Here is a 24,605-nt window from a genome sequence, read left to right on the forward strand (position 1 = left end):
GCATCAGGATGTCGCCCTGCGGGAGCTTCTCAACGCTGTCCAACTGAAAGGAGGCTCACAGCATTCTAATTTTCATAAAGACCCATATTTCCAGCATAAATTAGAGCCTTCTAGAAAATTCCCTAATGGCTGAGTCTCTGACTTTAGTGGTGATTCCTTCTCAAAGTCTGACTGCACCTAGAGCCAATTTACTTCTGCTTGGCCTCCTGAGCCCCGCAGAGAAAGCTGTAAGGGAGGATGGGTCTTTCCTGGGTATGTTTAACTGCCACTTAAAACACTTTTTCTCTAAACAACTTACTGGACTTCCTACTGCTTGTATACTATGATTTTGGGCATTTTGCCTGGCAAGAGTACCTACTTCACAAAACTCAAAAATGAGATAAGATGATTTATCTAAAACTAGAGTTCCTTTGCCTCTTGACAAAGCTCTGACAGTTTCTTAAAGCTAAACACTGGTCAGCATCATGCCAATTTAGTGTTCCACAATAAGTGTGGTGACCAGGAAGCACTAGTTCTGCTGTTTCAGTGCTAGTTGTGACAGGAAAAGGCTCATCAATCCTCTCAATTATCAACCCCTCCCCTAATCCTGCTCTGTGGCCTCCACCCAAAGAAAGAGCCAAGTATCAGCTTCAGCAGCAAAATCCTCCCCAAGTTTGTAAAAGATGAAAGGCAAAAAAGACGGAGACCTAAACTATATGTGAACCTATTAAGATGTCTGGGTACTTATGGTAATATTTCATTAAACACTTCCTTGAGCTGGGACAATTGTTTCATTTCAACAACCAAACTGGCATCCAAGGCAAACCAAGGGCACATACACACAAGTCCTTCGTAAAAATAAGAACTCTGTGAAGACGGTCAACCACAGCCTTACCTGCATTTTTTAACACAGCTTTCAGAGATTTGGGGACTATATTATTACCATTTCTTGGCTTTGGGAGTAGATGATACAGGTCTTATGAACTCATTTCTATCGGGAATGAACTTACTTGCCCCATTTATCTCCACACAAAACTGTCAGGAAATGTCCATTCCTTTGGGGGGAGGGGATATTTTTCTTGTAGGCAACATTTTATCCACAGCTGATTTCAGGCAAACATTTCTAATATATTCCTCTGGCTCAGTTTGGCATGCTTTGGCAGACCACCACTTCCTGTCAGATCCAAATTGATGCCAAGTAAGACATACCCAGCTCAAAGCCTGTTTGCTTCCTGGTCTTCAGACTCCTTGGCCCCAACAGGAAAGCTTCAGTCATTCACCTCCATCCAGTGGATGTTTGTGAATGTCTTACTGTCCATTTTGTCAATGAACAGGCAGCCCTGCAAGTGGTCCATCTCGTGCTGGATGATGCGGGCTGCCCAGCCACTCGCCTGCCACACCACCTGCTCTCCTCTGAGGTCCAGCCCTATAAAGGAAGGTACAGCCTGGGTGAGTGGGGACAGCTCAGCTGCATCACTGTCAACCTCCTTCCTCTTTTCCCTGCCCCCACCACGGCTCTGCCCATTTACAAGAGGCAACAGCAGAAAGTGAACGCAGACAGCAGCTCCTCTCCTTCCTAGGAAAGGTGCCTCAACTCTGCCCATTACCAAGTATTCGACCTGGTTCCAAACCTGAATAATTAGGTTATTGGACTCACTATGGGGCTGAGAAATGAGAAATTATCTTTCTAAGGTACTTCCCTTCTGAACACTCCTCCCACTTGTGAGGAGTTGCTGTTGGCTTTCAATTCCTAAGTAAAGTATTTCAGCTTGGGACACCACTGACTTTCTGACCCTGTTGGGCCATCTGGCTTGCCCTGGAGGAACAATCATTGCAACCCCGGGAGAGAATCACATTCTGTAAAACACCCTAGGGTATGACAGGCTTCCCCGACAGTGGGCAAAGCCGGGTGCCACTTCTCCAACCCCATTGTGACAGATCTAACTGCGGCAGAAAAGTGTGTGAGTGCGTGTGTGTGTGTGTCTGAGATAGAGTGAGTCAGAGGGACAGAAAGGGAGCAAGAGAGCAGAAACAGAGGCCGGGGAGTGAGGTAACAGAGGAATTAGGGCACCCTCCCAGCCCGCAGTCCACACCCGCAGCCCTGTGCCCCATCCCAGCAGGCTCTGCTTTCACAGGAGCCTCCGCCAGTCCTGAGTCCCGTCTACTCCCGAGTCCTGCTTTGCTCCCGCGGGAGGCTCGCCGATCAGCAAGTCTGCTCCCACTGGCGCTGGGCGGGAACTGTTTCGTCAGCACCCGGGACGCCGCCTCCACAGGTGAGGAGACAGGCACGCAGTTACCCAGCCGCCCAGGCCCTCGCACCTGAGATCTGCACGGCCTGGAAGCGGGGCACCCAGGCCAGGAAGCCGGCGACGCTCTCGCAGCCCTCGGGGAAGGTGACCAGGCGGCTGTCCAGCACCCGCAGGCTGGGGTTCACGAACACGCGCAGAGGAAAGGGCTCCATCTGGCGCAGTTCGCGCAGGCGCGGCGCGCAGGCGCGGCAGAGCGCCTCGGGGAGCTCCAGGGCCAGCACCTGCAGCGGCACCCCGAGCTGCGGCGCGCTCAGCCCCACGCAGTGCCGGCGCCGCATCACCTGCACCAGCCGCTGCACTAGCAGCTGCAGCTCGGGCCCCGCCAGCTGCGCCGGCTCCACCGGGGCCGCAACGGTGCGGAGCACCGGGTCCCCGACCTGGCACACGTGCGCGTACGGCGGCCGCGGCGCCCCCCGCACCAGGCGCCTCACGTAGCGCCAGTAGGTGCGACGCCGCGCCGGGCCCTCGAGGCTGTCCGGGGCGGCTGTGGAGCTGCAGGCCCGGGCCCCGCCGTCCCCCGCATCCTGTCGCCACAGCGGGGCCGGCCCGGCGCAGCCACGCGCCCGCAGCAGCCCAGGCAGCAGAGCGCCCCACAGTCGGCCCATGGCGCCCGCCAGCGGAGCCGGCCTGGCCCCGCCCCGCCGCGGGGGACGACGGGAAGCGCAGCCCGCACTTTCCGGGAGCCGCCAGCCAGGGCAGGGGACCGGGCAGTGACACTCGAGCAGCTTTATTGTTTAACTCCACCGTATACATGAGTCCTCCAGTCATCTCCCACCACCACCTTCGCAGCCTGCAGGAGCCCGCCCCGTGCACTGCTGGGCGCGGCAGCCCCGGCCCCGCCGGCCGCTCTCTTTCCCCACAGACCTGCCTGCCAGTCCCGCCACCGGTGCACTGGGTGCTGCATAAGTTCCCCTAAGTCCCCACAGCAGCTGGCTCCCCCTGCGGGGGCTCCACTGATTCCACCTCCTGTTGCCCTCCCTCAGGGCAGGCAGGGGGGACAGGCTCCAGGCTGGGCTCCTCGCCTGGAAGCTCCGGTGCTGGCGGTGTGTGCTCAGGCACTAGCTCCTTTTCATCTAGAGGGAAGACCGTTTCTTTCTTTGGCAGGATAAAGGCGAGAGGCTCCTGAACGATGCTGATGTTCACGTGCCCAAGGTCTCCGTATTTGGAGAGCTGAGTGGGTGGAATGCCTGCACAGATGATAGGGAAAGCAAAATGGGGGAAAAGTTAATAAAATTCAATCAATATAGAGGTCACAGGAAAAAACAGAAGAATGAACACAAAGACCATATTCAATATAACAAAAACTGTGTTTGTGATATGAAACAGGAAGCTATATTGCAAAGCAAGACTAGGAAGGCAATCTGGGGCAGCACAGTGTAGGGTGGATGGAGCAGGAGCCAAGAGAACCTCAGTAAGCACGGGCTTCTCTGTAACAAACCCAAGGGAAAAGCTGGGGCCAAGCTCAGGGCAGCCACTCTTGGCACCTGTGGTCACTGACCCACTGCCTTTTAGGAAACTGTTTTCTACACCCCCACTCCCATCACTAGGGACACAGGGAAGTGAAAGCATATTGGAAAAAATATTTTAAAAACTCCTTCTCTGGATGTTTCATATAAATGGAATCATACAATATGTGGTTCTTTTGTGACTGGTTTCTTCCACTTAGCCAGATACAGCCACTTATTGTATGATTCCATTTATATGAAATGTCCAGAAGGGCAAATGTATAGTAACTGAAAGTAGGCTGCCAGGGGCTAAGGAAGATCTAGAAAAATGACTACAGTGGTCATGGGGGAGATCTTTTTGGAGTGATGGAAATGTTTTAAAATTGGATAGTGGTGATGGCTTACTAAAAACACAGACTTACACAAATCAGTGAATTATTTAGTATGTGAATCACATAACAGTAAAGCAGTTTTCTTTCTTTTTTTTTTTGAGACATGAATCTTGCTCTGTTGTCCAGGCTACAGTGCTGTGGCATCAGCCTAGCTCACAGCTACCTCAAACTCCTGGGCTCAAGCGATCCTCCTGCCTCAGCCTCCCGAGTAGCTGGGACTACAGGCACATGCCACCACGCCCAGCTAGGTAAAGCAGTTTTAAAAATACTTTCTTCTTTCTCTTACCTAAAGTCTGTGCTATCTGGGCTGGTGGAAAAAGGACTTGGAGACAGCGATTTAAATAAGGAACAAGGTCTTCCAGAAAGACAGTGCAGAACTGGACAAAGAGCTCTTGCTCCCCACTGGTGAAGGCAGCCTCTTCAGCGCGATGGAAGGCCAGGATTATTTTGGTTACCTAAGAGACGAGACAAAGGCACCACCGTCAATATCTGGGGCAGTCTATCACTGACAGCAGTACATGAGACTAAGCAAAGCCGTGCAGCCCTCAGGTTTTCATGAAGAAAGCAATTTTAAATAGTACATTATATTATTATGTTATTTAAACTCGGAATTGCAGTCAATCTCCACTTCAGTGATGTATTTCTGACCCAGCTTGTTTCATTACTGGTGTACTTTCCAGTTCCAGTGGAGGAGCACCATGAAATTCTACAGAAGTATGTAGTTCTTGACTTCCACGGGGGATCAACCAGAACTGTGTTGGATCCAGGAAAATGAAGCAAAACTACTGAGTACGACCACTGAGGATCCAGAAAGTTAGAACCACTAGAAATTTGTACAAGAAGAAAATAGCCATAAAAGAGAGGTTCCATAAACAAACAACAGAGCAGCCTAGCTGACTTAACAAATGGGTGGCACAGTGACAAGGTTAAGAACAAAAGATTCAGGGTTAAGAAAACAAAAGATTCAGGGTTCAAGTCCCAGCTGGACACTTGGTTTTGTGACTTCCAAATGATTAGTTAAGCACTCTGTGTCCTTTATGCCTCAGTTTCCTCATCGATAAAGTAGGCCCCGAAATAGGACCTAACTCATAGGGTTGTGAGGATCAAGTCTAACATGTATAAAGTATGATGAATGCTACTTTGCATGGAGTAAGTGCTTTATAAATATTTGCTGATTACTATTATGTGAATTTCATTGACTAAAAACCTTCAATGTCATGCTTTCTTGCTGTAACAGGACACTAATAGAAAGATTTTATACAAGTCACAATTGCCACCTGACTGACAGCAATTATAAGGTGCCATTAATTATAAGAAGCATCATCCCAATACCTAAGGATTTAAATGTGTAAAAACTGTGCATCATACTAGGATATTAGTATTGTTATTATTACTTGAGTCAGGCAGAATTCTAAGACAGCTGTCATGACTCCCACCCCCAAAATCCACTCCTGTGTTCAATCCTCTTTCCTTGAGTGTGGGCAGAATCTGAGACTTGCTCCTAACTAATAGAATATGGCAAATGTGAAGGATTTTACAGATGTAATTAAAGTCCTAATCAGTTGACTGAATTAATCAAAGGGAGATAGTCCTGGATGAGTCTGACTTAATCAGAAGAATCTTTTAAAAGACGATACTTAAGAGACTAGAGCAGGAGAAATGCTCTCCTGGGGCCTTGAAGAAGCAAACAGCCTTGTTGTGAACTGTCTGTGGGGGGGATGGCCTCTAGGAGCCGAGGGCCTTGGTTTTGCAACTGCAAGGAACCCAAACTCACCAACCTGAATGAGTCTGAAAGGGAGCCCCAGGCTCTAGGTGAGACCAGGTCAGCCAGCACTTTGACTGCAATACTCTAACACCCTGGGCAGAGGACACAGCTGTGCTGTGCCTGGACTCCTGACCCACAGAAACTGGGAAATAATAAATGTATTGTTGGAAGCTGCTAAGTTTGTGAGAATTTGTTATGCAGCAATAGAAAACTAATACATTACTAAATCATTATTACAGGTGAGCCACTTCATCAATCATTTTAGGTCCCATGAACAGAGGACTAACCAGAGCTTCGCAACCAGAGAAACCCCTAGAACCACACCAAACCTCTCCAAGTCGGCAGGCACCACTGTCATACGAACTGGCTTATCATAAAAGTCTGGCTGCCTGTTACCAAAGAAGGCCCAGAGTAGTAGAAAGCCAACAGAATGCACTCGCCTTGGCAAGGGCATCTTCCAAGGTCCCAGTCACATCCTGTGCCAGGGCGACGGGGCAGCAGAGGCGCAGATCATTGAAGGCAACCAGAATATTGTTGAGGAAGCAGGCAAGGGGTGGGAAGTCTAAGAGCACCATTGGCGGCTGCAGCGTCCCCGGCTGGGTGGCTGGCACAGCAGCGGGCATGGTACTGCTGCCCAGGATGGCTGGAGCTGAGATGAGGGTGTAGGAGTTCATTTCATCCTGGAATTTCTCCACTGCTTCCTGAATTGCTTTCTGGAAAGTGCTGATGGCCACCCGCTGGAAAACGGGAGCTAACTGGCCCCGGAAATCAGCCCCGACCCGGCTGAAGGAGAGCCCAAAGTACATGCACTGGCCCAGCAGAGAGTCCAGGCGGCTGCCTATCCCTCGGTAAAGGTCGGTCTCCAGCACCTGCAGGAACTGCGAGACTTTCTGTAGCACCCAGCCATGGAAGATGGCACTCTCATTCACGGTGTGCTCACCCACCGCAGGGGGCAGCAGTGGGTCCTCGTCTGAGAAGATGGCACGGTACTGGGTGATGATATCAAAGAGATGGACACGGCAGGCCTCAATGGTTTTCGTGATATGGAAATAAGGATCATCGTTAGGGATGGCAGTCAGGATGGAACGGAGCCAAGCATCTCGGGCCTGAAGAAATTTCACTCTCAGCTCAGCCTCGGTGAAGACATCCATGCGCCGCAGGTAGCCAATGACACGGAGGCAGGCGGGAAGCTGGACGTTGGTCCTCAGTTGCTGGATCAGCTGGCTCAGCATCAGCTGCATGGACTGGCGCACTTCATTCACGATGCCCTGACAACACAAGGAGTGCGTCACACCGTGCTGGGAAGGACACTCTGAAACCCATTCCACTAGCCCGGAATATTACAGACCAACATTCCCATGGCTTTTCAGAAATACGAGTAGATTTCCTAAAGCTGATGCTTGCAGGTTCCCCAACAAAGATCTGGTTAGCTAACTTTTTTTTTTTCTTTGTATTTATTTATATTTTAAGAGACAGGGTTTCGCTGTGTTGCCCAGGTTGGGCTTGAACCCCTGGGCTTGAACCCCAGGTAGCTGGGATTACAGGCATTCACCACCACACCAGGCCAGTCGGGTAATTCTCTTGCTTAAAACGCTCCGATGACTTCCCACTGCAATCAATAAAACTCCAACTACTGATCAGGGTCAATAGGCCCTGCCTGGTTCTCCAGCTTCAGCTGCTTCCTAATGCTCTCCGAGTGCTCACTACAATCCAGTCACACTGGCTATCTTTGTATCCCTTAAACACTCCAACTTCTTCCCACCTCAGCCCTCTGCACTTGTTCTTCCCACTTTCTAGTTTGCTCTTTCCCCGGGTCTTTGCATGGCTGACTCCACCTTATTTAGGTCTCAGCTTCAATATTACCTCTCCAGAAAGGCATTCCTGATCCCTCTACCTAAAGAAACCTACCCTAGCCTGCCTCTACTCCATTCCCTGGTTTATTTTTTTCAGACACTTACCACTATCTTAAATGATCCTATTATTTATTTGCCCATCGGCAGACTTCCCACTAGCATGGAAACTTCATGAAAGCCAAGTCCTTGTCTGCTTTGTTCATACTGTATCCCCACCACCTAGAACAGTACTTGGCACATGATTAATACATATCTTTGAAATAAATGAATGTTTTATGTTCAAACCTCCCTGGCTGGCAGAAACTGATGTGAAACATGCAAGAGTTTCTACCTAAAGGTTCTGTCCTGACCACAGAATAAATGACCATAAGAACATCACTTTGAGTCCTCTCTGGCTAAGTTGGTTACCTGAATGACAGGGATGGAAGAGTATTTCCTTTCCAGTCGGCGTACATAAGCTGCAAGCTCCAGGGCCTCTTCATAATAGCTGTTCCGGACACAAGTGTCCATTAGTTGAGGAATCTCCAATATTTCTAGGATTTCTGTGTGCCGATTTAGTGTCAGGGTGTTCATCCGTCGGTTGGTGCTGATCTCCTCAGCTTCCTTCACAAAGTTCCTAGTAACAATCAAGAGAACGTTGGTCCCTCACTGCTCTGTGCCCAAGCCTTAGCTACAGTTACCAACCATATTTACTATGAGCTGGGCACTGGGCTGAATGATCTGATTTAATCCTCGCACTGTATTTATGAGGTAAGTTCTAAATACTGAAGGAAACTTTTAACCCCAGAGAGATCACACAACTTGTCTCAAAACACACAATAAATCATTGATAGATCTGAATGCACATCTGCCACTTTTACTAGCTGTGGTACTTAACATCTCTGAAACGGTTTCCTCACTGGTAAAATAGTAATAGGACCCAACTCATAAGGGTGTGAGAATTAAATGAGATGATGTGTGTGAAGCACTTAACATAGAACCTGACAGAGTAAATGTATCAGAGTAAAGAATAAAAGACACACAGAGTAAAATGTTCCTTTAATAAATGCTATTAGCCTAGAAGCCTGAAGCTTACCCCACATTCCCTCAGGTCTCAGTCTTCCATTCTATTGTTCATTCTTAGTTCCTGCCACAGTCAACTTTCTCCCTTTCTTCCCTATAACTGCAGAAACCTGCTTTATCAAGTCCCCTATGTGGGGCATGGAAGGATACAAAAGCTGTTGTTAAATATTCAAAAGGCTCAAAAATTTTTTTTAAACTTTAATCAAGAAAGGCTGGGAGGGCCAAGGCAGGAGGATCCCTTGAGGTCAGGAGTTCGAGACCAGCCTGAGACCCCATCTCCACCAAAAATAGAAAAAATTAGCCAGGTGTGGTGGCACGGGTCTGTAATCTCAGCTACTCTGGAGGCTGAGGCAGGAAGATCGCTTGAGCCCAGGAGTTAGAGGTTGCAGTGAACTATGATGACCCCACTGCATTCTAGCTGGGGCAACAGAGTGAGACTCTGTCTCAAAAAAAATAAAAAATAAAAAAAGGGTGGAAGGCATAACTAGAGACAATGGACTGAGGATCTATAGAGAAGGAACAAAGAGACTTTCTTATAATCTTTGATGCCCCCAAATGGGATGATTTCCTTATTAGCTTCCCCTTAAATAAAGTTTTGGAACAGATGACCTCCAGATGAATGTGCACATATATTAAGCTGACACACAGAGTGTTAACTATCTCAGACCCAAGGACAGTGCTCACAACAGCCCTACAAGAGAGGGACGTGCTCCTGGGTTCCAACTCCGACTTCGAAACCTACTAGCTGCGTCCCTGGACAAGTCACTAACCCTTTCTGTGTCTCAACTTCCTCACGTACAAAATGGGATTAAAGTACCTACCTCGAAAGGCTGTTGTGAGGTTTAAATAAATAAAGCGATCGGCAAAGAGCCTAGCACACGGCAAGCGCTATGTAAGTGATAGCTATTTCTGTTATCGTAAATGTCAGCTATTACAGTTAAAAGCCCCTTTAATGCCAGGCCCGCCGCACCTGCAGCTCTGCTGGAAACTGGGCAAGCGGTCGAGCAGGCGGCCGAGCGACGCCTCCACGTCGCCAAACAGGCGGTGGATGCGCTCGGTGCACTCGGCGCCGCGGATGAAGGTCTTGTAGTTGGCGAAGGCCAAATCGCGCGTCTGCTGCAGCAGCTGCGCCCGCTCCTCCGCCAGGCGCTCGGGCTCGCGCCGCAGCCGCTCCAGCCCCGAGCCGCTCAACTCCCGGAGGTAGCGGCCCACATCGGGCCGCTCCCGCCACTGAGCCTCGGGGAAGCGGTCCCGGAACAGCGACGCCAGGAGCCCTTCATCCTCCACTTCCCCGAGAGCCGCTACCGTGGCCGTTGCAGTGGCCGAGGCCGTGACTGGGGTTGGGACAGTAGCCGCCGCAGCCATCTTCCCAGCACCAGCGCCACTTCCCCTCCGAACCGGCGAGGGCGCTGGCTTAGAACCTAGGACCGGAAGAAGTTGGGGCCCATTTCCGCTCTCTATGGTTTCTCATCCGGCCGGTTTTCTTTCTCCGGCGGTCCTCCAGGATATGGAGCGGTAGCGTGAAATGGGGCTAGAAAGGCAGGCTTTGGGGTTGCCAGGGAGCAGCCGGCGGTCGACTTCCGTTTCCGGTTACCGAGGCACGAGGATCCGGGGCTCCAGCCCAGCGGGAAAATGCGGCCTTTGACTGAAGAGGAAACTCGTGTAATGTTTGAGAAGATCGCCAAATAGTAGGAGCACGCGGGGCGGATGAGGGGATGTGTGGTGGGAAGGGGTAGAATGGGGTTGGGGTGTCGGGACGAGTCCCCCAAGGCGCAGCCTCCGGTCTTCCTTTTGCCCTCAGCATCGGGGAGAATCTTCAGCTGCTGGTCGACAGGCCCGACGGCACCTACTGTTTCAGGCTGCACAACGACCGGGTGTACTACGTGAGGTGAGGCGGGGCCAGGAAGGCAGCATGCACCCAGGTGGGGAATCTCTGTCCCACCAGCCTCCCTCATTTGCAGTCTACCTTCTCCTTAACTCTTTAGTGAGAAGATCCTGAAGCTGGCCGCCAATATCTCCGGGGACAAGCTGGTGTCGCTGGGGACCTGCTTCGGAAAATTCACTAAGACCCACAAGTTTCGGCTGCACATCACAGCTCTGGATTACCTTGCACCCTATGCCAAGGTTTGTAGGGCGTTTCCATTTTGCCACTGGGGATGAAGTCAAGGATGAGGGCTCCATCAGGACGCACGTTATTGGTTGGCTTTTTGTCCACGGAGCCCCTGACAGTGCTTGGGATAGTGTCAACACATGGAGATTTTTAGAGGTCTTGCGCCTGCTTGGGCATGGGATAGGAGTGCTGTGCCGCTGCGTAGTCCTAGTTATCGTTAGTAAAGTAGGAAAGTTTGTGCAGACCAGCTCAAGCAAAATGCAAATACGTGGCCATGAGGAGGATACTGGGGTCCAGAAAAAGAGCTGTTAAACTGTCCATGGAGAAGTTGCTTGTAGAGTTCAGGAAAGAACTTCCTGGCAGATGTGTTTAGGAGATGAAAAGTTTGAAGGAAACATGCATCCTTCTTTTCTTTACTATTCTTCCCAAAAAATTAATCACAGATCCAGCAGCTAGCTTATCTGCAGAGATATAACTATTAGCGTTTTTGTCTCTTAGATTTAAATTCTCTTTCTTATAGTATAAAGTGTGGATAAAGCCTGGAGCAGAACAGTCCTTCCTGTATGGGAACCATGTGTTGAAATCTGGTCTGGGTCGAATCACTGAAAATACTTCTCAGTACCAGGGTGTGGTGGTATACTCCATGGCAGACATCCCTTTGGTAAGTAGAGATGTTCACTAAATAAGTCACAAGGTTACGCTGAATAAAAAAAAAAAAAAAAGAGATGTTCGCTATTACAAAAATCAAGGACTTTTTGATTTAAGAAAGATATATTTTTAGTCCATGGGCTTGAAAGACTGAATTCTCGGGACCTTTTGAATTCCTCAAAGACAAGAACTGTAATATTTTTTTTAATCTTTGTTATTTTTTAAATCTTTGTTACATCCTCGGCATGGGTATATTGAATGACTTGAGTGTCTCTTTTGAATCCCAGGGTTTTGGGGTGGCAGCAAAATCTACACAAGACTGCAGAAAAGTAGACCCCATGGCGATTGTGGTATTTCATCAAGCAGACATTGGAGAATATGTGCGGCACGAAGAGACATTGACCTAAAAAGAAATCATCACAAAGACTTTACAGCTGGGCTGTATGGAAGGGCCGAGCTTTGTTTCCTATGTTTGTGTAGACTCCACCATCATGCTGAATTTTGTTGACACTGTGACATCTTCAGGAACTTCTTAGTTTAATATTCTATCACTGACAAATCCAGGCTGGATTCTTATCATACAGAAATGGTTCCAAAATGGGGTTTCAGATCTTTGTGTTTGTGACTAGTATACTAGTTTTATATTTGAGTCAGAGTGCTTCCTGTTCTGAGTAACAGATTCTGAATTTTGGAACTGAGGAGAAGAATAGCTTATAATTGTTATCTGTGATAACACTTTGTTTTCCAAACTCATGATAAAAACACAATGGATTTTCTGTTATTTATTAATATCATGAAAGATACATATTGCCATATCAGACTAGTAGGCCATGTCTGGGATCTTACAAATGAAATTTGTCTAAAACAGAAAGCCATTCATTCAGCTACTTTTCTATACAGTAAGTGCTGTGTGGTGTGGTTAAAACCCCAGTTCTGCCGCCTATGAGCTGTATGGCCTTGGATAAGTCATTCAGCTTTAATAAGCTTCATTTTCTTCTTCTGTTTTAAAAAACACAAAACTAACAATACAGCTTTAGCTATCTACCTAAGAATGGTTTTTAGAATTGGAAATCATGATTGTAAAGCATCTAGCACAGTGCCTGGGAAATGATAGGTGTTGAATAAATGGTAAGAATTATTTTTATATTGCATATATTATGTATTTCTATTACTAAGTGTTGGGCCTTATGAATGTAATTTGATTATATGATCTTGCTTTTTATAAACTGTTTTCTCAGTCTTTTTCTGGGATGGGATGATCCCAAGCTGAAATGTTTTTTTTTCCACTTTGATTTCATAAAACATAATTTCTTTTATGAACCTTTAGTTACCTGACTGTACTGGACTAAAAGCACTAATCAGAGACCCTGAAATAAGGACCAGGTGAAGGTGGCTAACGCCTGTATTCCTAGCACTCTGGGAGGCAGAGGACAGAGGATCGCTTGAGCTAAGGAGATGGAGACCAGCCTGAGTAAGAGTGAGACCTTGTCTCTACTAAAAAAAAAAGAAAAAGAAAAATTAGCTGGGCATGGTGGAGCACACCTATAGTCACAAGCTACTCTGGAGGCTGAGGCAGGAAGACTGCTTGAGCCCAGGAGTTTGAGGTTGCAGTGACCTATGATGACGCAATTTACACTAGCCAGAGTGAAACTCTCAAAAAAAAAAAAGGGGTCGGGCGCGGTGGCTCACGCCTGTAATCCTAGCACTCTGAGAGGCTGAGGCGGGCAGATTGCTCAAGGTCAGGAGTTCGAAACAAGCCTGAGCAAGAGCGAGACCCAGTATCTACTATAAATAGAAAGAAATTAATTGGTCAACTAATATATATAGAAAAAATTAGCTGGGCATGGTGGCGCATGCCTGTAATCCCAGCTACTCGGGAGGCTGAGGCAGTAGGGTTGCTTGAGCCCAGGAGATTGAGGTTCCTGTGAGCTAGGCTGACGCCACGGCACTCACTCTAGCCTGGCCAACAAAACGAGACTGTGTCTCAAAAAAAAGACCCTGAAATAAAAATTTAGCTTCTTTATCCTTTCCTATGCTTCTCAAAATCTTTAGAATTGTTAAAATATTTTTTAAAATTACAACGTTTTATAGACAGAAATTTTAAAGACTACCTGGATTGTAAAACAAAACTATTTATTTAATGAATGTAGTGCTTATTTTTAACTCCAAAGGTGACATCTCTAAAAATAAAACATTGTCAACTGGCCGTGCGTGGTGGCTCACACCTATAATCCTAGCACTCTGGGAGGCCGAGGTGGGTGGATTGCTTGAGGTCAGGAGTTCAAAACCAGCCTGAGCAAGACCCCGTCTCTACTAAAAATAGAAAGATATTAATTGATCAACTAAAAATATATATACAAAAACATTAGCCGGGCATGGTGGCGCATGCCTGTAGTCCCAGCTACTCGGGAGGCTGAGGCAGTAGGATTGCTGTAAGCTAGGCTGACGCCACGGCACTCACTATAGCCTGGGCAACAAAGTGAGACTGTCTCAAAAAAAAACATTTTCAACTGCAAAAAGGCACTCTACCAACTCCTGCTTTTATATACAAGCAAACTTGATTTTGGCCCATCTTTTTTATTTATTTAAAATTTAAAACATGCCAGCTATGGCCCATCTTTTTTTAACTCTTCTCTCTTCTAAGGTTTTCTGTTAACCCCTAAGTAGACTCAGTGAAGGTTAAGGGACTGCTATATGATAAACAGTATTTTGATGGTAGCATTTAATATGTACTTTAGAAATAGCCAAGCTCAGAACTTTTACATTGTTATTTTATTGCCATTTTCTCTTTGTAGATGAGTGCAATAGATGAAAATATTAACAAGAGAAATTGATTTTTTTCTAATAACTTTACAAAGCTTCTGTCAGCTTTGATTAAGTTTCTGCCCAGAAGAAAAGAGCTGTCATCATCCTAGCTTAGCACCTGGGCTTCTTTGTGTCTATAGTTGTTGGAACATTGAAGAGACGCTTCAAGAAATACAGCTGCAGGATCCCAGAAAGAATAATTAAAAGGCTCTGGGCTGTTGACCACCAGTTGACATAGTTATAGTTTGATTGGAGAAGAAAAAAATCAGCCATTTTCCGCATCCGGGCAAAGTTGTAGTATCGCCACATGTGAAAGATATTGTTCTGTACCTTTCGTGTACTCTGCTATGGGAGAGAAAATAAAGAGATTTTTCCCCCCTTCTGCCATCTAGCCTCATGCGGATGCTCACTAAGTTATCTGGAAGTTAAGTAATTTGCTCATAAGATTTTAGGATATATAATACTATTACAGTTGATTAATGCTGGTTTTACTGTATATGAAAAATGGTCTGGACTTTAGTGTTGTTTTTTAAACCCTATGGTGCTGGGAAGGACTTTAGTTTTTTGGGGTTTTTTTTAATTTATAATGAAAAACTTCAGTGCTCAAACTAGAGAGCTCTTCCTAAAGATCTCTAGATTTAGACATGTACTCTGCATATGATTTCTTCTACTCATCTCTGTATATGGCAGAAGACAAGGGCCTGTAGACTTTTAAGCTTTGCTGGCCATACTGTCTCTACTACTGATCTCTGCCATTGCAGCACAAAAGCAGCCATAGACAATATATAACTGTCAAATGAGCATGACTCTTCCAACAGAACTTCCATTTACAAAAACAGGCAGATTTTGTGCATTGTATAGATTATCAAAGTGAGAAAACATCCCACAGAATGGGAGAAAATACCTTAAAATTATATGTCTGACAAGGGACTTGTATCCAGAATATGTAAATATTCCTACAATTCAACAATAAGGAGAGCAACCCAATTTTAAAACAGGCAAAGGATTTGAATCTACATTTCTCCAAAGAAGATATACAGATGGCCAATAAGAACATGAACAGGGCTGGATGCGGTGGCTCACGCCTGTCATCCTAGCACTCTGGGAGGCTGAGGCGGGTGGATTGCTCGAGGTCAGGAGTTCGAAACCAGCCTGAGCAAGAGCGAGACCCCTGTCCCTACTATAAATAAAAAGAAATTAATTGGCCAACTAATACATATAGAAAAAATTAGTCGGGCATGGTGGCACATGCCTATAGTCCCAGCTACTCCGGAGGCTGAGGCAGAAGGATCGCCTGAGACCAGGAGTTTGAGGTTGCTGTGAGCTAGGCTGATGCCACGGCACTCACTCTAGCCTGGGCAATAAAGCAAGACTCTGTCTCAAAAAAAAAAAAAAAAAAAAAAACCTGAACAGATTCCTCAACATCATTCATCACTAGGGAAATGCGACTCAAAACCACAAGATACTACTTCACAACCACTAGACTAACTATAATAAAAAAGGCAATAACAACTGTTGGTGAGGATGTAGAGAAATTAGAATACTTATACGTTGCTAGTGGGAGTTTAAAATGGTTTAGCCACTGGAGAACAGTGATGGGTCCTCACAAAGTGAAACAGTTACCATGTTACTCAGCACTTCCAGGTATAAAGAAATGAAACATGTTAACACAAAACTTGTACACAAATGATAGTAGCATTATGATAGCCAAGAGGTGGAAACAACCCAAATGTCCATCAACCAATAAATGGATAAATAAAATGTGTATCCATATGACAGAATATTATTCAGCCTTAAAAAGGAATAAAGTAGGCCGGGTGCCGTGGCTCGCACCTGTAATCCTAGCTCTCTGGGAGGCCGAGGCAGGCGGATTGTTTAAGTTCAGGAGTTTGAAACCAACTTATGCAAGAGCGAGACCCCATCTCTACTATAAATAGAAAGAAATTAATTGGCCAACTAATATATATAGAAAAAAAAATCAGCCAGGCATGGTGGTGCATGCCTGTAGAAAAAAGAAAAGAAAAGACATAAAGTACATAAAAGAAATTGTGTGCTTTTTTTCTTTTTCTTTTTTTTTTGACACAGAGTCTCACTTTGTTGCCCAGGCTAGAATGAGTGTTGTGGCATCGCCTAGCTCACAGCAACCTCAAACTCCTGGACTCAAGCGATCCTACTGCCTCAGCCTCCCGAGTAGCTGGGACTACAGGCATGTGCCACCATGCCCGGCTAATTTTTTCTATGTATATTAGTTGGCCAATTAATTTCTTTCTATTTTATAGTAGAGACGGGGTCTCGCTCTTACTCAGGCTGGTTTTAAATTCCTGACCTCGAGCAAGCCTCCCACCTCAGCCTCCCAGAGTGCTAGGATTACAGGTGTGAGCCACCATCCCTGGCCCTGTATTTTTTTCTTAACTGATAAACAATTTATATACCACATACCATTTTATTCTTTTTTATTTTTTGTAGAGATGAGGGTCTTGCTGTGTTGCCCAGAATCATCTTGAACTCTTGGCCTCAAGTGACCTTCCCACCTCAGCCTCCCAAAGGACTGGGATTATAGACATGAGCCACCATGCCTGGCCCATACACCATTTTAAAGTGTACAGTATATAAAGTACTGATATATACAATGATGTGGATGAACTTTGAAAACACGCAAACTGAAAGAAGCTAGACACAAAAGGTCATATATTCTATGATTCCATTTATATGAAATGTACATTAGGCAAATCTATAGAGATAGAAAGTAGAATACCAGGCTTGGGGAGGGTCATAGGGGAGTGGTGACTAATAGCTACAGGGGTTTTGGAGGTTGTGATGAAGCTGTCCTGGAATTAGATGCTGCTGATGGTTGCACGACTTTGTGAATGTACTAAAAACCACTAAAATGTCTACTTTAAAATGGTATAAGATATATCAATTAAAAAAAAAAGAGGCCCATTGGCCTGTGAGCCATAGTTTGCCAACCCTTGGAATAAAACAAGTGTGAAATATCAAGATCTCCAAGCCATAAAAATGTATTAAAAGATTCAAATCCCCTTGCCTGTTTGGTTTCTACCCAAATGAACCCTCACTCAAATGGAATTACTCCCATAATTTTGATCTTCCCTCCAAATTTAAAATCAATTTTTACAGATGTTTCTCTCCTACAAAACACACTCCATTACCTCAATTGCATCCAGAGTATCATTCAGTTGTTTTCTTTCATTCTGTTTGTGGTCCATCTCAGGCTCTTCATAGAAGACTCCAAAGTTGAGGTACACTTGCACAGAACCAAAGTGATTTTGCTGATTTTTTAGACAAAGCTCATAAAAACCTGTAGGAATTCCTAGGTCATTAGCAAGTCTTTGGTCTCCCACCCTTTGTTAAGGTTCCTCTAGAGATACCTACTCTCCAGTTTTAGAATTGCTACTATAGCAGCTTCTTTTTAGGAAGTACAAAGATCCCACTTTGTACATGGAAGACACTGATCTTATGTGAAACTTATTACATATTAACTTAAAATGATTATATTTTGCCAAATTTCAGTAACCTTAGTTCTTTCCATACTGGACAGAAAATGTTTTATTCCCTCTTTTCCAACCTTTAATTCCCACATCTCACATTAAGATAACTGCTGCTCAACAGATTGAGTTGAAATGAAGAGCATGGCGTTTGCCTGCTCCTTGTATACCTTTAGAGCTGCTGATGCCACCTTGAACTTGAAACTAGGGGAAAAAATTGATGCATTCATTGTGAAGAAGCTGTCCTGCTGGAGTATTTGCCTGCAAGGTGTTCTGTACAGTGACTAGCGGTTTGGGGGTTTCTACTGACTCGAGCTGGCTCTCTACGTGGGGTTGCCTCCCTTTGTGTGTGAGGGGGCAGGGGGAGTTGGAAGATCAGGTGGTGATGGGATTACAAAGGTGTGGCAGCTTTTGAAAGTCCAAATGATTGAAAGGCATAGGATTGTCTGATGACCCTGTTAAGAAAATCTGTCTTTTTTAGTATACCTGGCTAGTAAAGAGGGCAGTTAAGACTGACTGGTGCTGTCCAAAGTGGGACAGGCTTGATTTGGATATAGGAATTTTCTTTTTATTTGTTTATTTATTTATTTTGAGACAGAGTCTCACTTTGTTGCCCAGGCTAGAGTGCCGTGGCGTCAGCCTAGCTCACAGCAACCTCAGTATCCTGGGCTCAAGCGATCCTCCTGCCTTAGCCTCCTGGGACTACAGGCACGCGCCACCATGGCCAGCTAATTTTTTGTATATATATTTTTAGTTGGTCAATTAATTTCTTTCTATTTTTAGTAGAGACGGGGTCTCGGTCTTCCTCAGGCTGGTTTTGAACTCCTGACCTTGAGCAATCCACCCGCCTCAGCCTCCCAGAGTGCTAGGATTACAGGCGTGAGCCACCATGCCCGGCCTGGATATAGGAATTTCCTAGCTGCTGAAGTGCTTTGTTGTGGATATTTCCCATGGCCATGCATGTTCTTTTGTTCTGAATCTGCTTTTAGTAACTCATTTAAGTATTCTGATGACTGGAAAGAAATGCATCCTTGTAATAAATTTATTAATTGGAATTCTGTATTATACATGGGTCTCTGTTTTGGTCACTTTCCCAGAATCTGATCAGTTGGAGATGATGAGATAAAATTGACCTGCTGAACCCTACAATTACAATGGTCACCTGTAGACCTGACACCAAACTGCCAGGGGACTAACTCTTGACATCCTTAGACATTGGCAGTCTCCAGGAACACTGGTTTTTGGTGCTAAAGGCTGATTTTTTTCCCCCTACTGTTTCACCATATCTATGTATTTCCTCATTATTTTCCCAATTTCATAGAAACCTATGATTATTATAATAGCTGGGGTGATGAAAACAGACCTGTCTCTTGAGTAGAGAAGTTAATCTGGCCCCGAACATCCTGGGAGGTGCCTATGAGGAGACCCTGTGGGGTATGTGCGGTGGCAACAACGTGTCGGTCATGTGACATCCCCACTGTCCGCTGAACCTGCAAAGACACATCAAAGAGGGAACAAAGACCCTGCTATGTCACTAAGACGCCAGCTGAGTGGTAAGAGTGACATCCCATAGTCGTCAGCACGGGATACCAATCTGGGTTGGTACCGCCTAACCCCTGCAATTTGGAACTGAGTAGAGGATTCTTAGCTGTCACAGTGACGGTGTTGGGGAGGGGGACACAGCAAAGCTAAACATCTGCCATGTCAGTAGCGGTACAGCAGAACAAAGAATTGCTCAAAATGCTAACAGCACCACTGCAGATAAAGAAGTCATGTCTTGGCCGGGCGCGGTGGCTCACGCCTGTAATCCTAGCTCTCTGGGAGGCCGAGGCGGGCGGATTGCTCAAGGTCAGGAGTTCAAAACTAGCCTAAGCAAGAGCGAGACCCCGTCTCTACTATAAATAGAAAGAAATTAATTGGCCAACTGATATATATATGTAAAAAATTAGCCGGGCATGGTGGCACATGCCTGTAGTCCCAGCTACTTGGGAGGCTGAGGCAGGAGGATCGCTTGAGTCCAGGAGTTTGAGGTTGCTGTGAGCTAGGCTGACGCCACGGCACTCACTCTAGCCTGGGCAACAAAGCGAGACTCTGTCTCAAAAAAAAAAAAAAAAAAAAAAGAAGTCATGTCTTGCTCACATGCCACAGCTGGTGTGAATTGGTTAATATATGTGATTCTGGCTGTAGAGTTCTTGAATGAACTTGGTTGTTGAGCTCCCTAGTGGTGTCCCAGATCTGGGCATTTGCTGCCTGGCAGCCCACACCTACAATAAACCCAGGCTACGGTGAGCTGACTAGAAGCTACCAGAAGCTACCGTTCTAATATAAATTCAGAGATAAGAAAAAGCTTTGATATGTCAATTTAAAATAAATTTTAAGTTCTAGTGTAGTACAGTAAAATCAACATAGTCTATTACTGTATAAACAAAAATTAGAAAGTTAACAGGTTTTTCAGATAAAGAACAAAGGAAGCTGGCACAGTAGCTCACACCTGTAATCCTAGCACTCTGGAAGGCTGAAGCGGGAGGACCATTCAAGGTCAGGAGTTCAAAACTAGCCTGAGGGCCGGGCGCGGTGGCTCATGCCTGTAATCCTAGCACTCTGAGAGGTCAAGGCGGGTGGATTGCTCGAGGTCAGGAGTTCGAAACCAGCCTGAGCAAGAGCGAGACCCTGTCTCTACTATAAATAAAAAGAAATTAATTGGCCAACTAATATATATAGAAAACATCAGCCGGGCATGGTGGCGCATGCCTGTAGTCCCAGCTACTCAGGAGGCTGAGGCAGCAGGATTGCTTGAGCCCAGGAGTTTGAGGTTGCTGTGAACTAGGCTGACGCCTCAGCACTCACTCTAGCCTGGGCAACAAAGTGAGACTCTGTCTCAAAACAAACAAACAAACAAACAAAAACTAGCCTGAGCAAGAGTCAGACCCCGTCTCTACTAAAAATAGAAAAAAATTAATTGGCCAACTAAAAATATATAGAAAAAATGAGCCGGGCATGGTGGCTCATGTCTGTAGTCCCAGCTACTCGGGAGGCTGAGGCAGGAGGATCGCTTGAGCCCAGGAGTTTGGGGTTGCGGTGAGCTAGGCTGATGCCACAGCACTCTAGCCTGGGCAACAGAGTGAGACTCTGTCTCAAAAAAACAAACAAAAAAAAAAACAACACAGGAAATGAACACACCCCTAACCTTAATATTGACCTCACCATCCTTGAGCAGTGTAGTATAAAACCACAGTATGGATTAAAGTACTTGACCTGTGAACAGGTGACCTACCTAAAAAAATAGGATTGTCTGCCTGAATAGAGAAAACTTGAGCTGGTGACTCTCCAATTTGCTGGATTTACCATTAAAAGCAGGAGAGCAGATGTTGCCCCTCCACACCCATAAACTGAAGCAGCTTTCTCTGAACTCTCTGGATCAGTCTCCAAAGTACCATATTGTCTTGTTATTATATTTTTAAAATGTATTCTCTCCCCTCTCATCCCCAAATCCAAGTAAATGTGATGATTAGCTCTCCAGGGAGAGGCACCCCATTTGTCCCATGGCTCTGAACACACTTCTATAGCCTCTCATTTGGCAAGCCAAACCATATGTTTTAGGTCCTGTTGGTGATTATTCATCTGTTTCCCTCTAGCTCTAGTTTCCGTTAACACGTGGGGAATCACAACATAATAAAGACAAACAGACCTTGTTTTGGTCTAAAACTTGATCCACTTTACAAAAGGAAAAAACAAAACAAAAAAAGCCCCAAGTATGGCCAGAAGAGCCCACATACCTCATAACTGAAATAGAAGTATCCAGTCTGGTGGGCAAATTGCCAAAAGCATTCTGTGCCTCCGGGAGGGATCATGATGGCAAAGTCATGTCGGTCAGCTCCTCGGAAGAGCAGCTGTTCCCCAGAGCCACTTAAGGGTTCTGTCTTCTGGCTGCTAGCAGAGGTCACTAGATTCAGAACCGCCAGCCCAGCCCCAAAGAGCAAGGGGAACATGCTGCTTTCTGGAGACGCCTCTGCAGGTGTACTGCTCGCAGCCCAGTGGGACCAAATAGTTCAGACAACCGTGGGATAATCATTAACGCCATGAGTCACATTTAGGCCAATATCAGGGCCATGCATAGATATTCAATAATAGAACTGCCATGACACTCCCATTTTGGCTCACAGGAAGAGGTTTTGCCTTCACCTCCAAAGCTCAATGGCTTCCCAAACCTGAAGAGATATTTCCATCCATCCTTTGGGCTGTCATTTTTCAGTTCTTCTTGGGTAAATTTATTTACAACCATCTGAATATATTTTAAAAAGCTGGCTGGGGAGATGTTTCTCTTATTCATGTCAAATTGCTAGGGGATACCTATTGCTCCTATGAAATAAATCAGACACCTGTTTCAGCAGACTCTCTGCCCAATGCTATAGCTCAGAGCAAAGCACAGCATGTGTGTGCACAAGTTGGAATGGATGAAGAGTGAAAAGAGAGTAGTCAAACCTCTCTGCTCAAAGTCCTCATTCTGCTACCTTCCCCCTGACTGATACATCCATCTAAAGCTATCCAAACCCACTTAAAGACTATTATATTCAGTAACACTCAGTCTTTCTTCTTTTATTCATGACTTCTTCAGCACCCACTAGAAGAAAAAAAAAAAAAGAAAAAAGCTATCCAAAACCCACTCAAAGACTATTATATTGTTCAAACCCTCAATCTTTTTTTATTCATGCCTTCAACACCCACTGACTTCATGGCAGGTGCTGAGCTGAGAGACTTACCCGCATCTTTTTTTTTTTGAGACAGAGTCTCATTCTGTTGCCTGGGCTAGAGTGCCGTGGCATCAGCCTAGCTCACAGCAACCTCAGACTCCTGGGCTCAAGCGATCCTCCTTACCTCAGCCTCCCAAGTAGCTGGGACGACAGGCACGCACCACCATACTCGGCTAATTTTTTCTATTTTTAGTTGTTTGGCTAATTTCTTTCTATTTATAGTAGAGATGGGGTCTCGCTCTTGCTCAGGCTGGTCTGGAACTCCTGAGCTCAAGCAATACTCCCGCCCTAGCCTCCCAGAGTGCTAGGATTACAGGTGTGAGCCACCGCACCCGGCCTTACCTGCATCTCATTTTACTCTCACAACAGCCCCCTTCCAGAGGTGCTGTGAGCTCCCATCTCAGAGACAAGGACACTGACATTCAAGAGAGTCAAGTGACTGGCTCACAGTCCCACTAGCACACCTGGCAGAGCTGGGGTCCTGAGGGGCAGGGTTATGCTCTTAACCACCAGGACCATGTTTCTCAAACTGGCAGCCTCTTGAGTTCTGACGATGTGTAAACATTTTCATTGTAGTCATCATCTTAAAAACCACAATAGTGTTAGCAACTGCTAGCCAAGAACTGCTTCTGAATTCATCCCATTGGCTCCAAGTGTCACAAGCTAATAAAGCAGAAAACAGACTTCATAAATGTGGTTCAGTTCTAGCAAAGGCCTAATGACATCACGGCACTAGAGGCACAGTTACTCTGTGGCAGTCTCACTCAAGGGGAAGTGGGAGAGGCTGGGATCATCTCTCAATGCAGTGTGGCACAAGCCTCCCTCACTGAGTCCCACCACTGCCACAGTCCTAACACTACTCAAGTCATCAGCGGCAACTTGGACGCAGCAAAACAACTGTCGGTTTGTGGAAAGTTTTACAGTTCTACAGAAACCGTGTAAGCACAGTTTAACATTTGTACACACTTCAGTAACGCTGTAACAACACTGAGGTTCCATGAAAAAATATTCATGGACTTAGGCATTTCTCAAGTTTGAGAAAAACGCTGGGATATTTTGCTTCCCTAAGTCCATCACCTTTCTACCTACAGAACACCATCTAATGATGTGACTTGAGGGGAGAAAAGCTTCAGGATTCCAATCTGGTTTCGAGGGAGACCACACCTAGCTGCAACCAGAAGGTAGCTGGACCAACAGGAGCTCAAGTTCACAACTTCTCCTTGTGGTTTCACTTGGGGTTGGCTGATAGAAAAACAGTAGTACCAACTCTCCAAATGCATAGTTAATAAAGCTGTACAATGTTTTCAACTTATAACTAAAAGATGAATTTTAAAACTTTTTAGCATTTTTTATTTCAGCATATTATGGGGGTACAAATGTTAAGGTTATGTATATTGCCCTTAAAACTTTTGGCATTTTTTTTAAACCTTGCCTTTTACTCAAGTGGAAAAGGGGGAATTCATTTGTCTCAAAAAAAAAACTATGTTATATGAGGTAAGGGGCAAAACAAGAAGAAACTTTGACATCATGTGTTTGACACAGCTTCCAAGGATCACAGCGCCCCAAACAGTTTGACACCAGCTTTTGTTTTTTTGTTCTTGAGACAGAGTCTCACTCTGTTGCCCAGGCTAGAGTGAGTGCCGTGGCATCAGCCTAGCTCACAGCAACCTCAAACTCCTGGGCTCATGCTATCTTCCTGCCTCAGCCTACCGAGTAGCTGGGACTATAGGCATGCACCACCATGCCCGGCTAATTTTTCTACATATTTTTAGTAGTCCAGCTAATTTGTTTCTATTTTTAGTAGAGACAGGGTCTCACTCTCGCTCAGGCTGGTCTGGAACTCCTGAGCTCAAGCGATTCTCACGCCTTGGCCTCCCAGAGTGCTAGGATTACAGGTGTGAGCCACTGCACCGGCCAACACCAGCTTCATGACCAAATAGCTCAGCAAAGTTTGTTCAACCTTTTGCTACCTCCATCTGTGAA

General features: G+C 45.8%; 3 protein-coding genes across 5 annotated transcripts; 1 reads left to right on the forward strand and 2 right to left on the reverse strand.

Annotated features, from left to right (window-relative positions):
- Nucleotides 1-751: 751 nt before the first annotated feature.
- Nucleotides 752-10,255, reverse strand: COG8 (component of oligomeric golgi complex 8). Of its 3 annotated transcripts, XM_075995756.1 has the most exons (6): nt 9,776-10,255; nt 8,152-8,359; nt 6,331-7,158; nt 4,412-4,580; nt 3,299-3,475; nt 752-1,405 (listed from the first exon to the last, which is right to left on the reverse strand). In XM_075995756.1, the coding sequence occupies exons 1-6, from the start codon at nt 10,168-10,170 to the stop codon at nt 1,248-1,250; spliced, it is 1,935 nt and encodes a 644-aa protein (XP_075851871.1). In that variant the 5' UTR covers nt 10,171-10,255; the 3' UTR covers nt 752-1,247. The 3 variants fall into 3 exon arrangements, with proteins under 3 accessions (XP_075851871.1, XP_075851872.1, XP_012597887.2); XM_012742433.3 differs by lacking the exon at nt 752-1,405 and having other exon boundaries at nt 3,000-3,475; XM_075995757.1 differs by lacking the exons at nt 3,299-3,475; nt 4,412-4,580.
- A 38-nt stretch (nt 10,256-10,293) lies between these two features.
- NIP7 (nucleolar pre-rRNA processing protein NIP7) lies at nt 10,294-12,914 on the forward strand. The gene is made up of 5 exons (XM_075995764.1): nt 10,294-10,493; nt 10,607-10,693; nt 10,791-10,929; nt 11,436-11,576; nt 11,851-12,914. Exons 1-5 carry the CDS (start codon nt 10,438-10,440, stop codon nt 11,968-11,970), a joined length of 543 nt encoding a protein of 180 aa, XP_075851879.1. The 5' UTR covers nt 10,294-10,437; the 3' UTR covers nt 11,971-12,914.
- A 1,403-nt stretch (nt 12,915-14,317) lies between these two features.
- Nucleotides 14,318-22,643, reverse strand: TMED6 (transmembrane p24 trafficking protein 6). Its single transcript, XM_075995762.1, has 4 exons — nt 21,648-22,643; nt 19,235-19,361; nt 17,536-17,684; nt 14,318-14,713 (listed from the first exon to the last, which is right to left on the reverse strand). The coding sequence occupies exons 1-4, from the start codon at nt 21,858-21,860 to the stop codon at nt 14,480-14,482; spliced, it is 723 nt and encodes a 240-aa protein (XP_075851877.1). The 5' UTR covers nt 21,861-22,643; the 3' UTR covers nt 14,318-14,479.
- Nucleotides 22,644-24,605: the final 1,962 nt, after the last annotated feature.

The sequence above is a fragment of the Microcebus murinus genome, chromosome 20, assembly GCF_040939455.1.
Source record: "Microcebus murinus isolate Inina chromosome 20, M.murinus_Inina_mat1.0, whole genome shotgun sequence".
In the NCBI taxonomy this organism is placed as follows: domain Eukaryota; kingdom Metazoa; phylum Chordata; class Mammalia; order Primates; family Cheirogaleidae; genus Microcebus; species Microcebus murinus.

Coding starts and splice junctions, on each gene's coding strand:
- COG8 (XM_075995756.1), bottom strand. CDS start 10,170: ATGGCTGCGGCGGCTACTGTCCCAACCCCAGTCACGGCCTCGGCCACT. Junction 7,159..8,151: donor CTTCCATCCCTGTCATTCAG/GTAACCAACTTA, acceptor TTGTGTTGTCAG/GGCATCGTGAATGAAGTGCG. Junction 1,406..3,298: donor GCTTCCAGGCGAGGAGCCCA/GCCTGGAGCCTG, acceptor CTTCCTTTATAG/GGCTGGACCTCAGAGGAGAG.
- TMED6 (XM_075995762.1), bottom strand. CDS start 21,860: ATGTTCCCCTTGCTCTTTGGGGCTGGGCTGGCGGTTCTGAATCTAGTG. Junction 19,362..21,647: donor ACTTCTATTTCAGTTATGAG/GTATGTGGGCTC, acceptor GTGTCTTTGCAG/GTTCAGCGGACAGTGGGGAT. Junction 14,714..17,535: donor ATACTCTGGATGCAATTGAG/GTAATGGAGTGT, acceptor TCTCTCCCATAG/CAGAGTACACGAAAGGTACA.
- NIP7 (XM_075995764.1), top strand. CDS start 10,438: ATGCGGCCTTTGACTGAAGAGGAAACTCGTGTAATGTTTGAGAAGATC. Junction 10,494..10,606: donor TTTGAGAAGATCGCCAAATA/GTAGGAGCACGC, acceptor TTTTGCCCTCAG/CATCGGGGAGAATCTTCAGC. Junction 10,694..10,790: donor GACCGGGTGTACTACGTGAG/GTGAGGCGGGGC, acceptor TTAACTCTTTAG/TGAGAAGATCCTGAAGCTGG.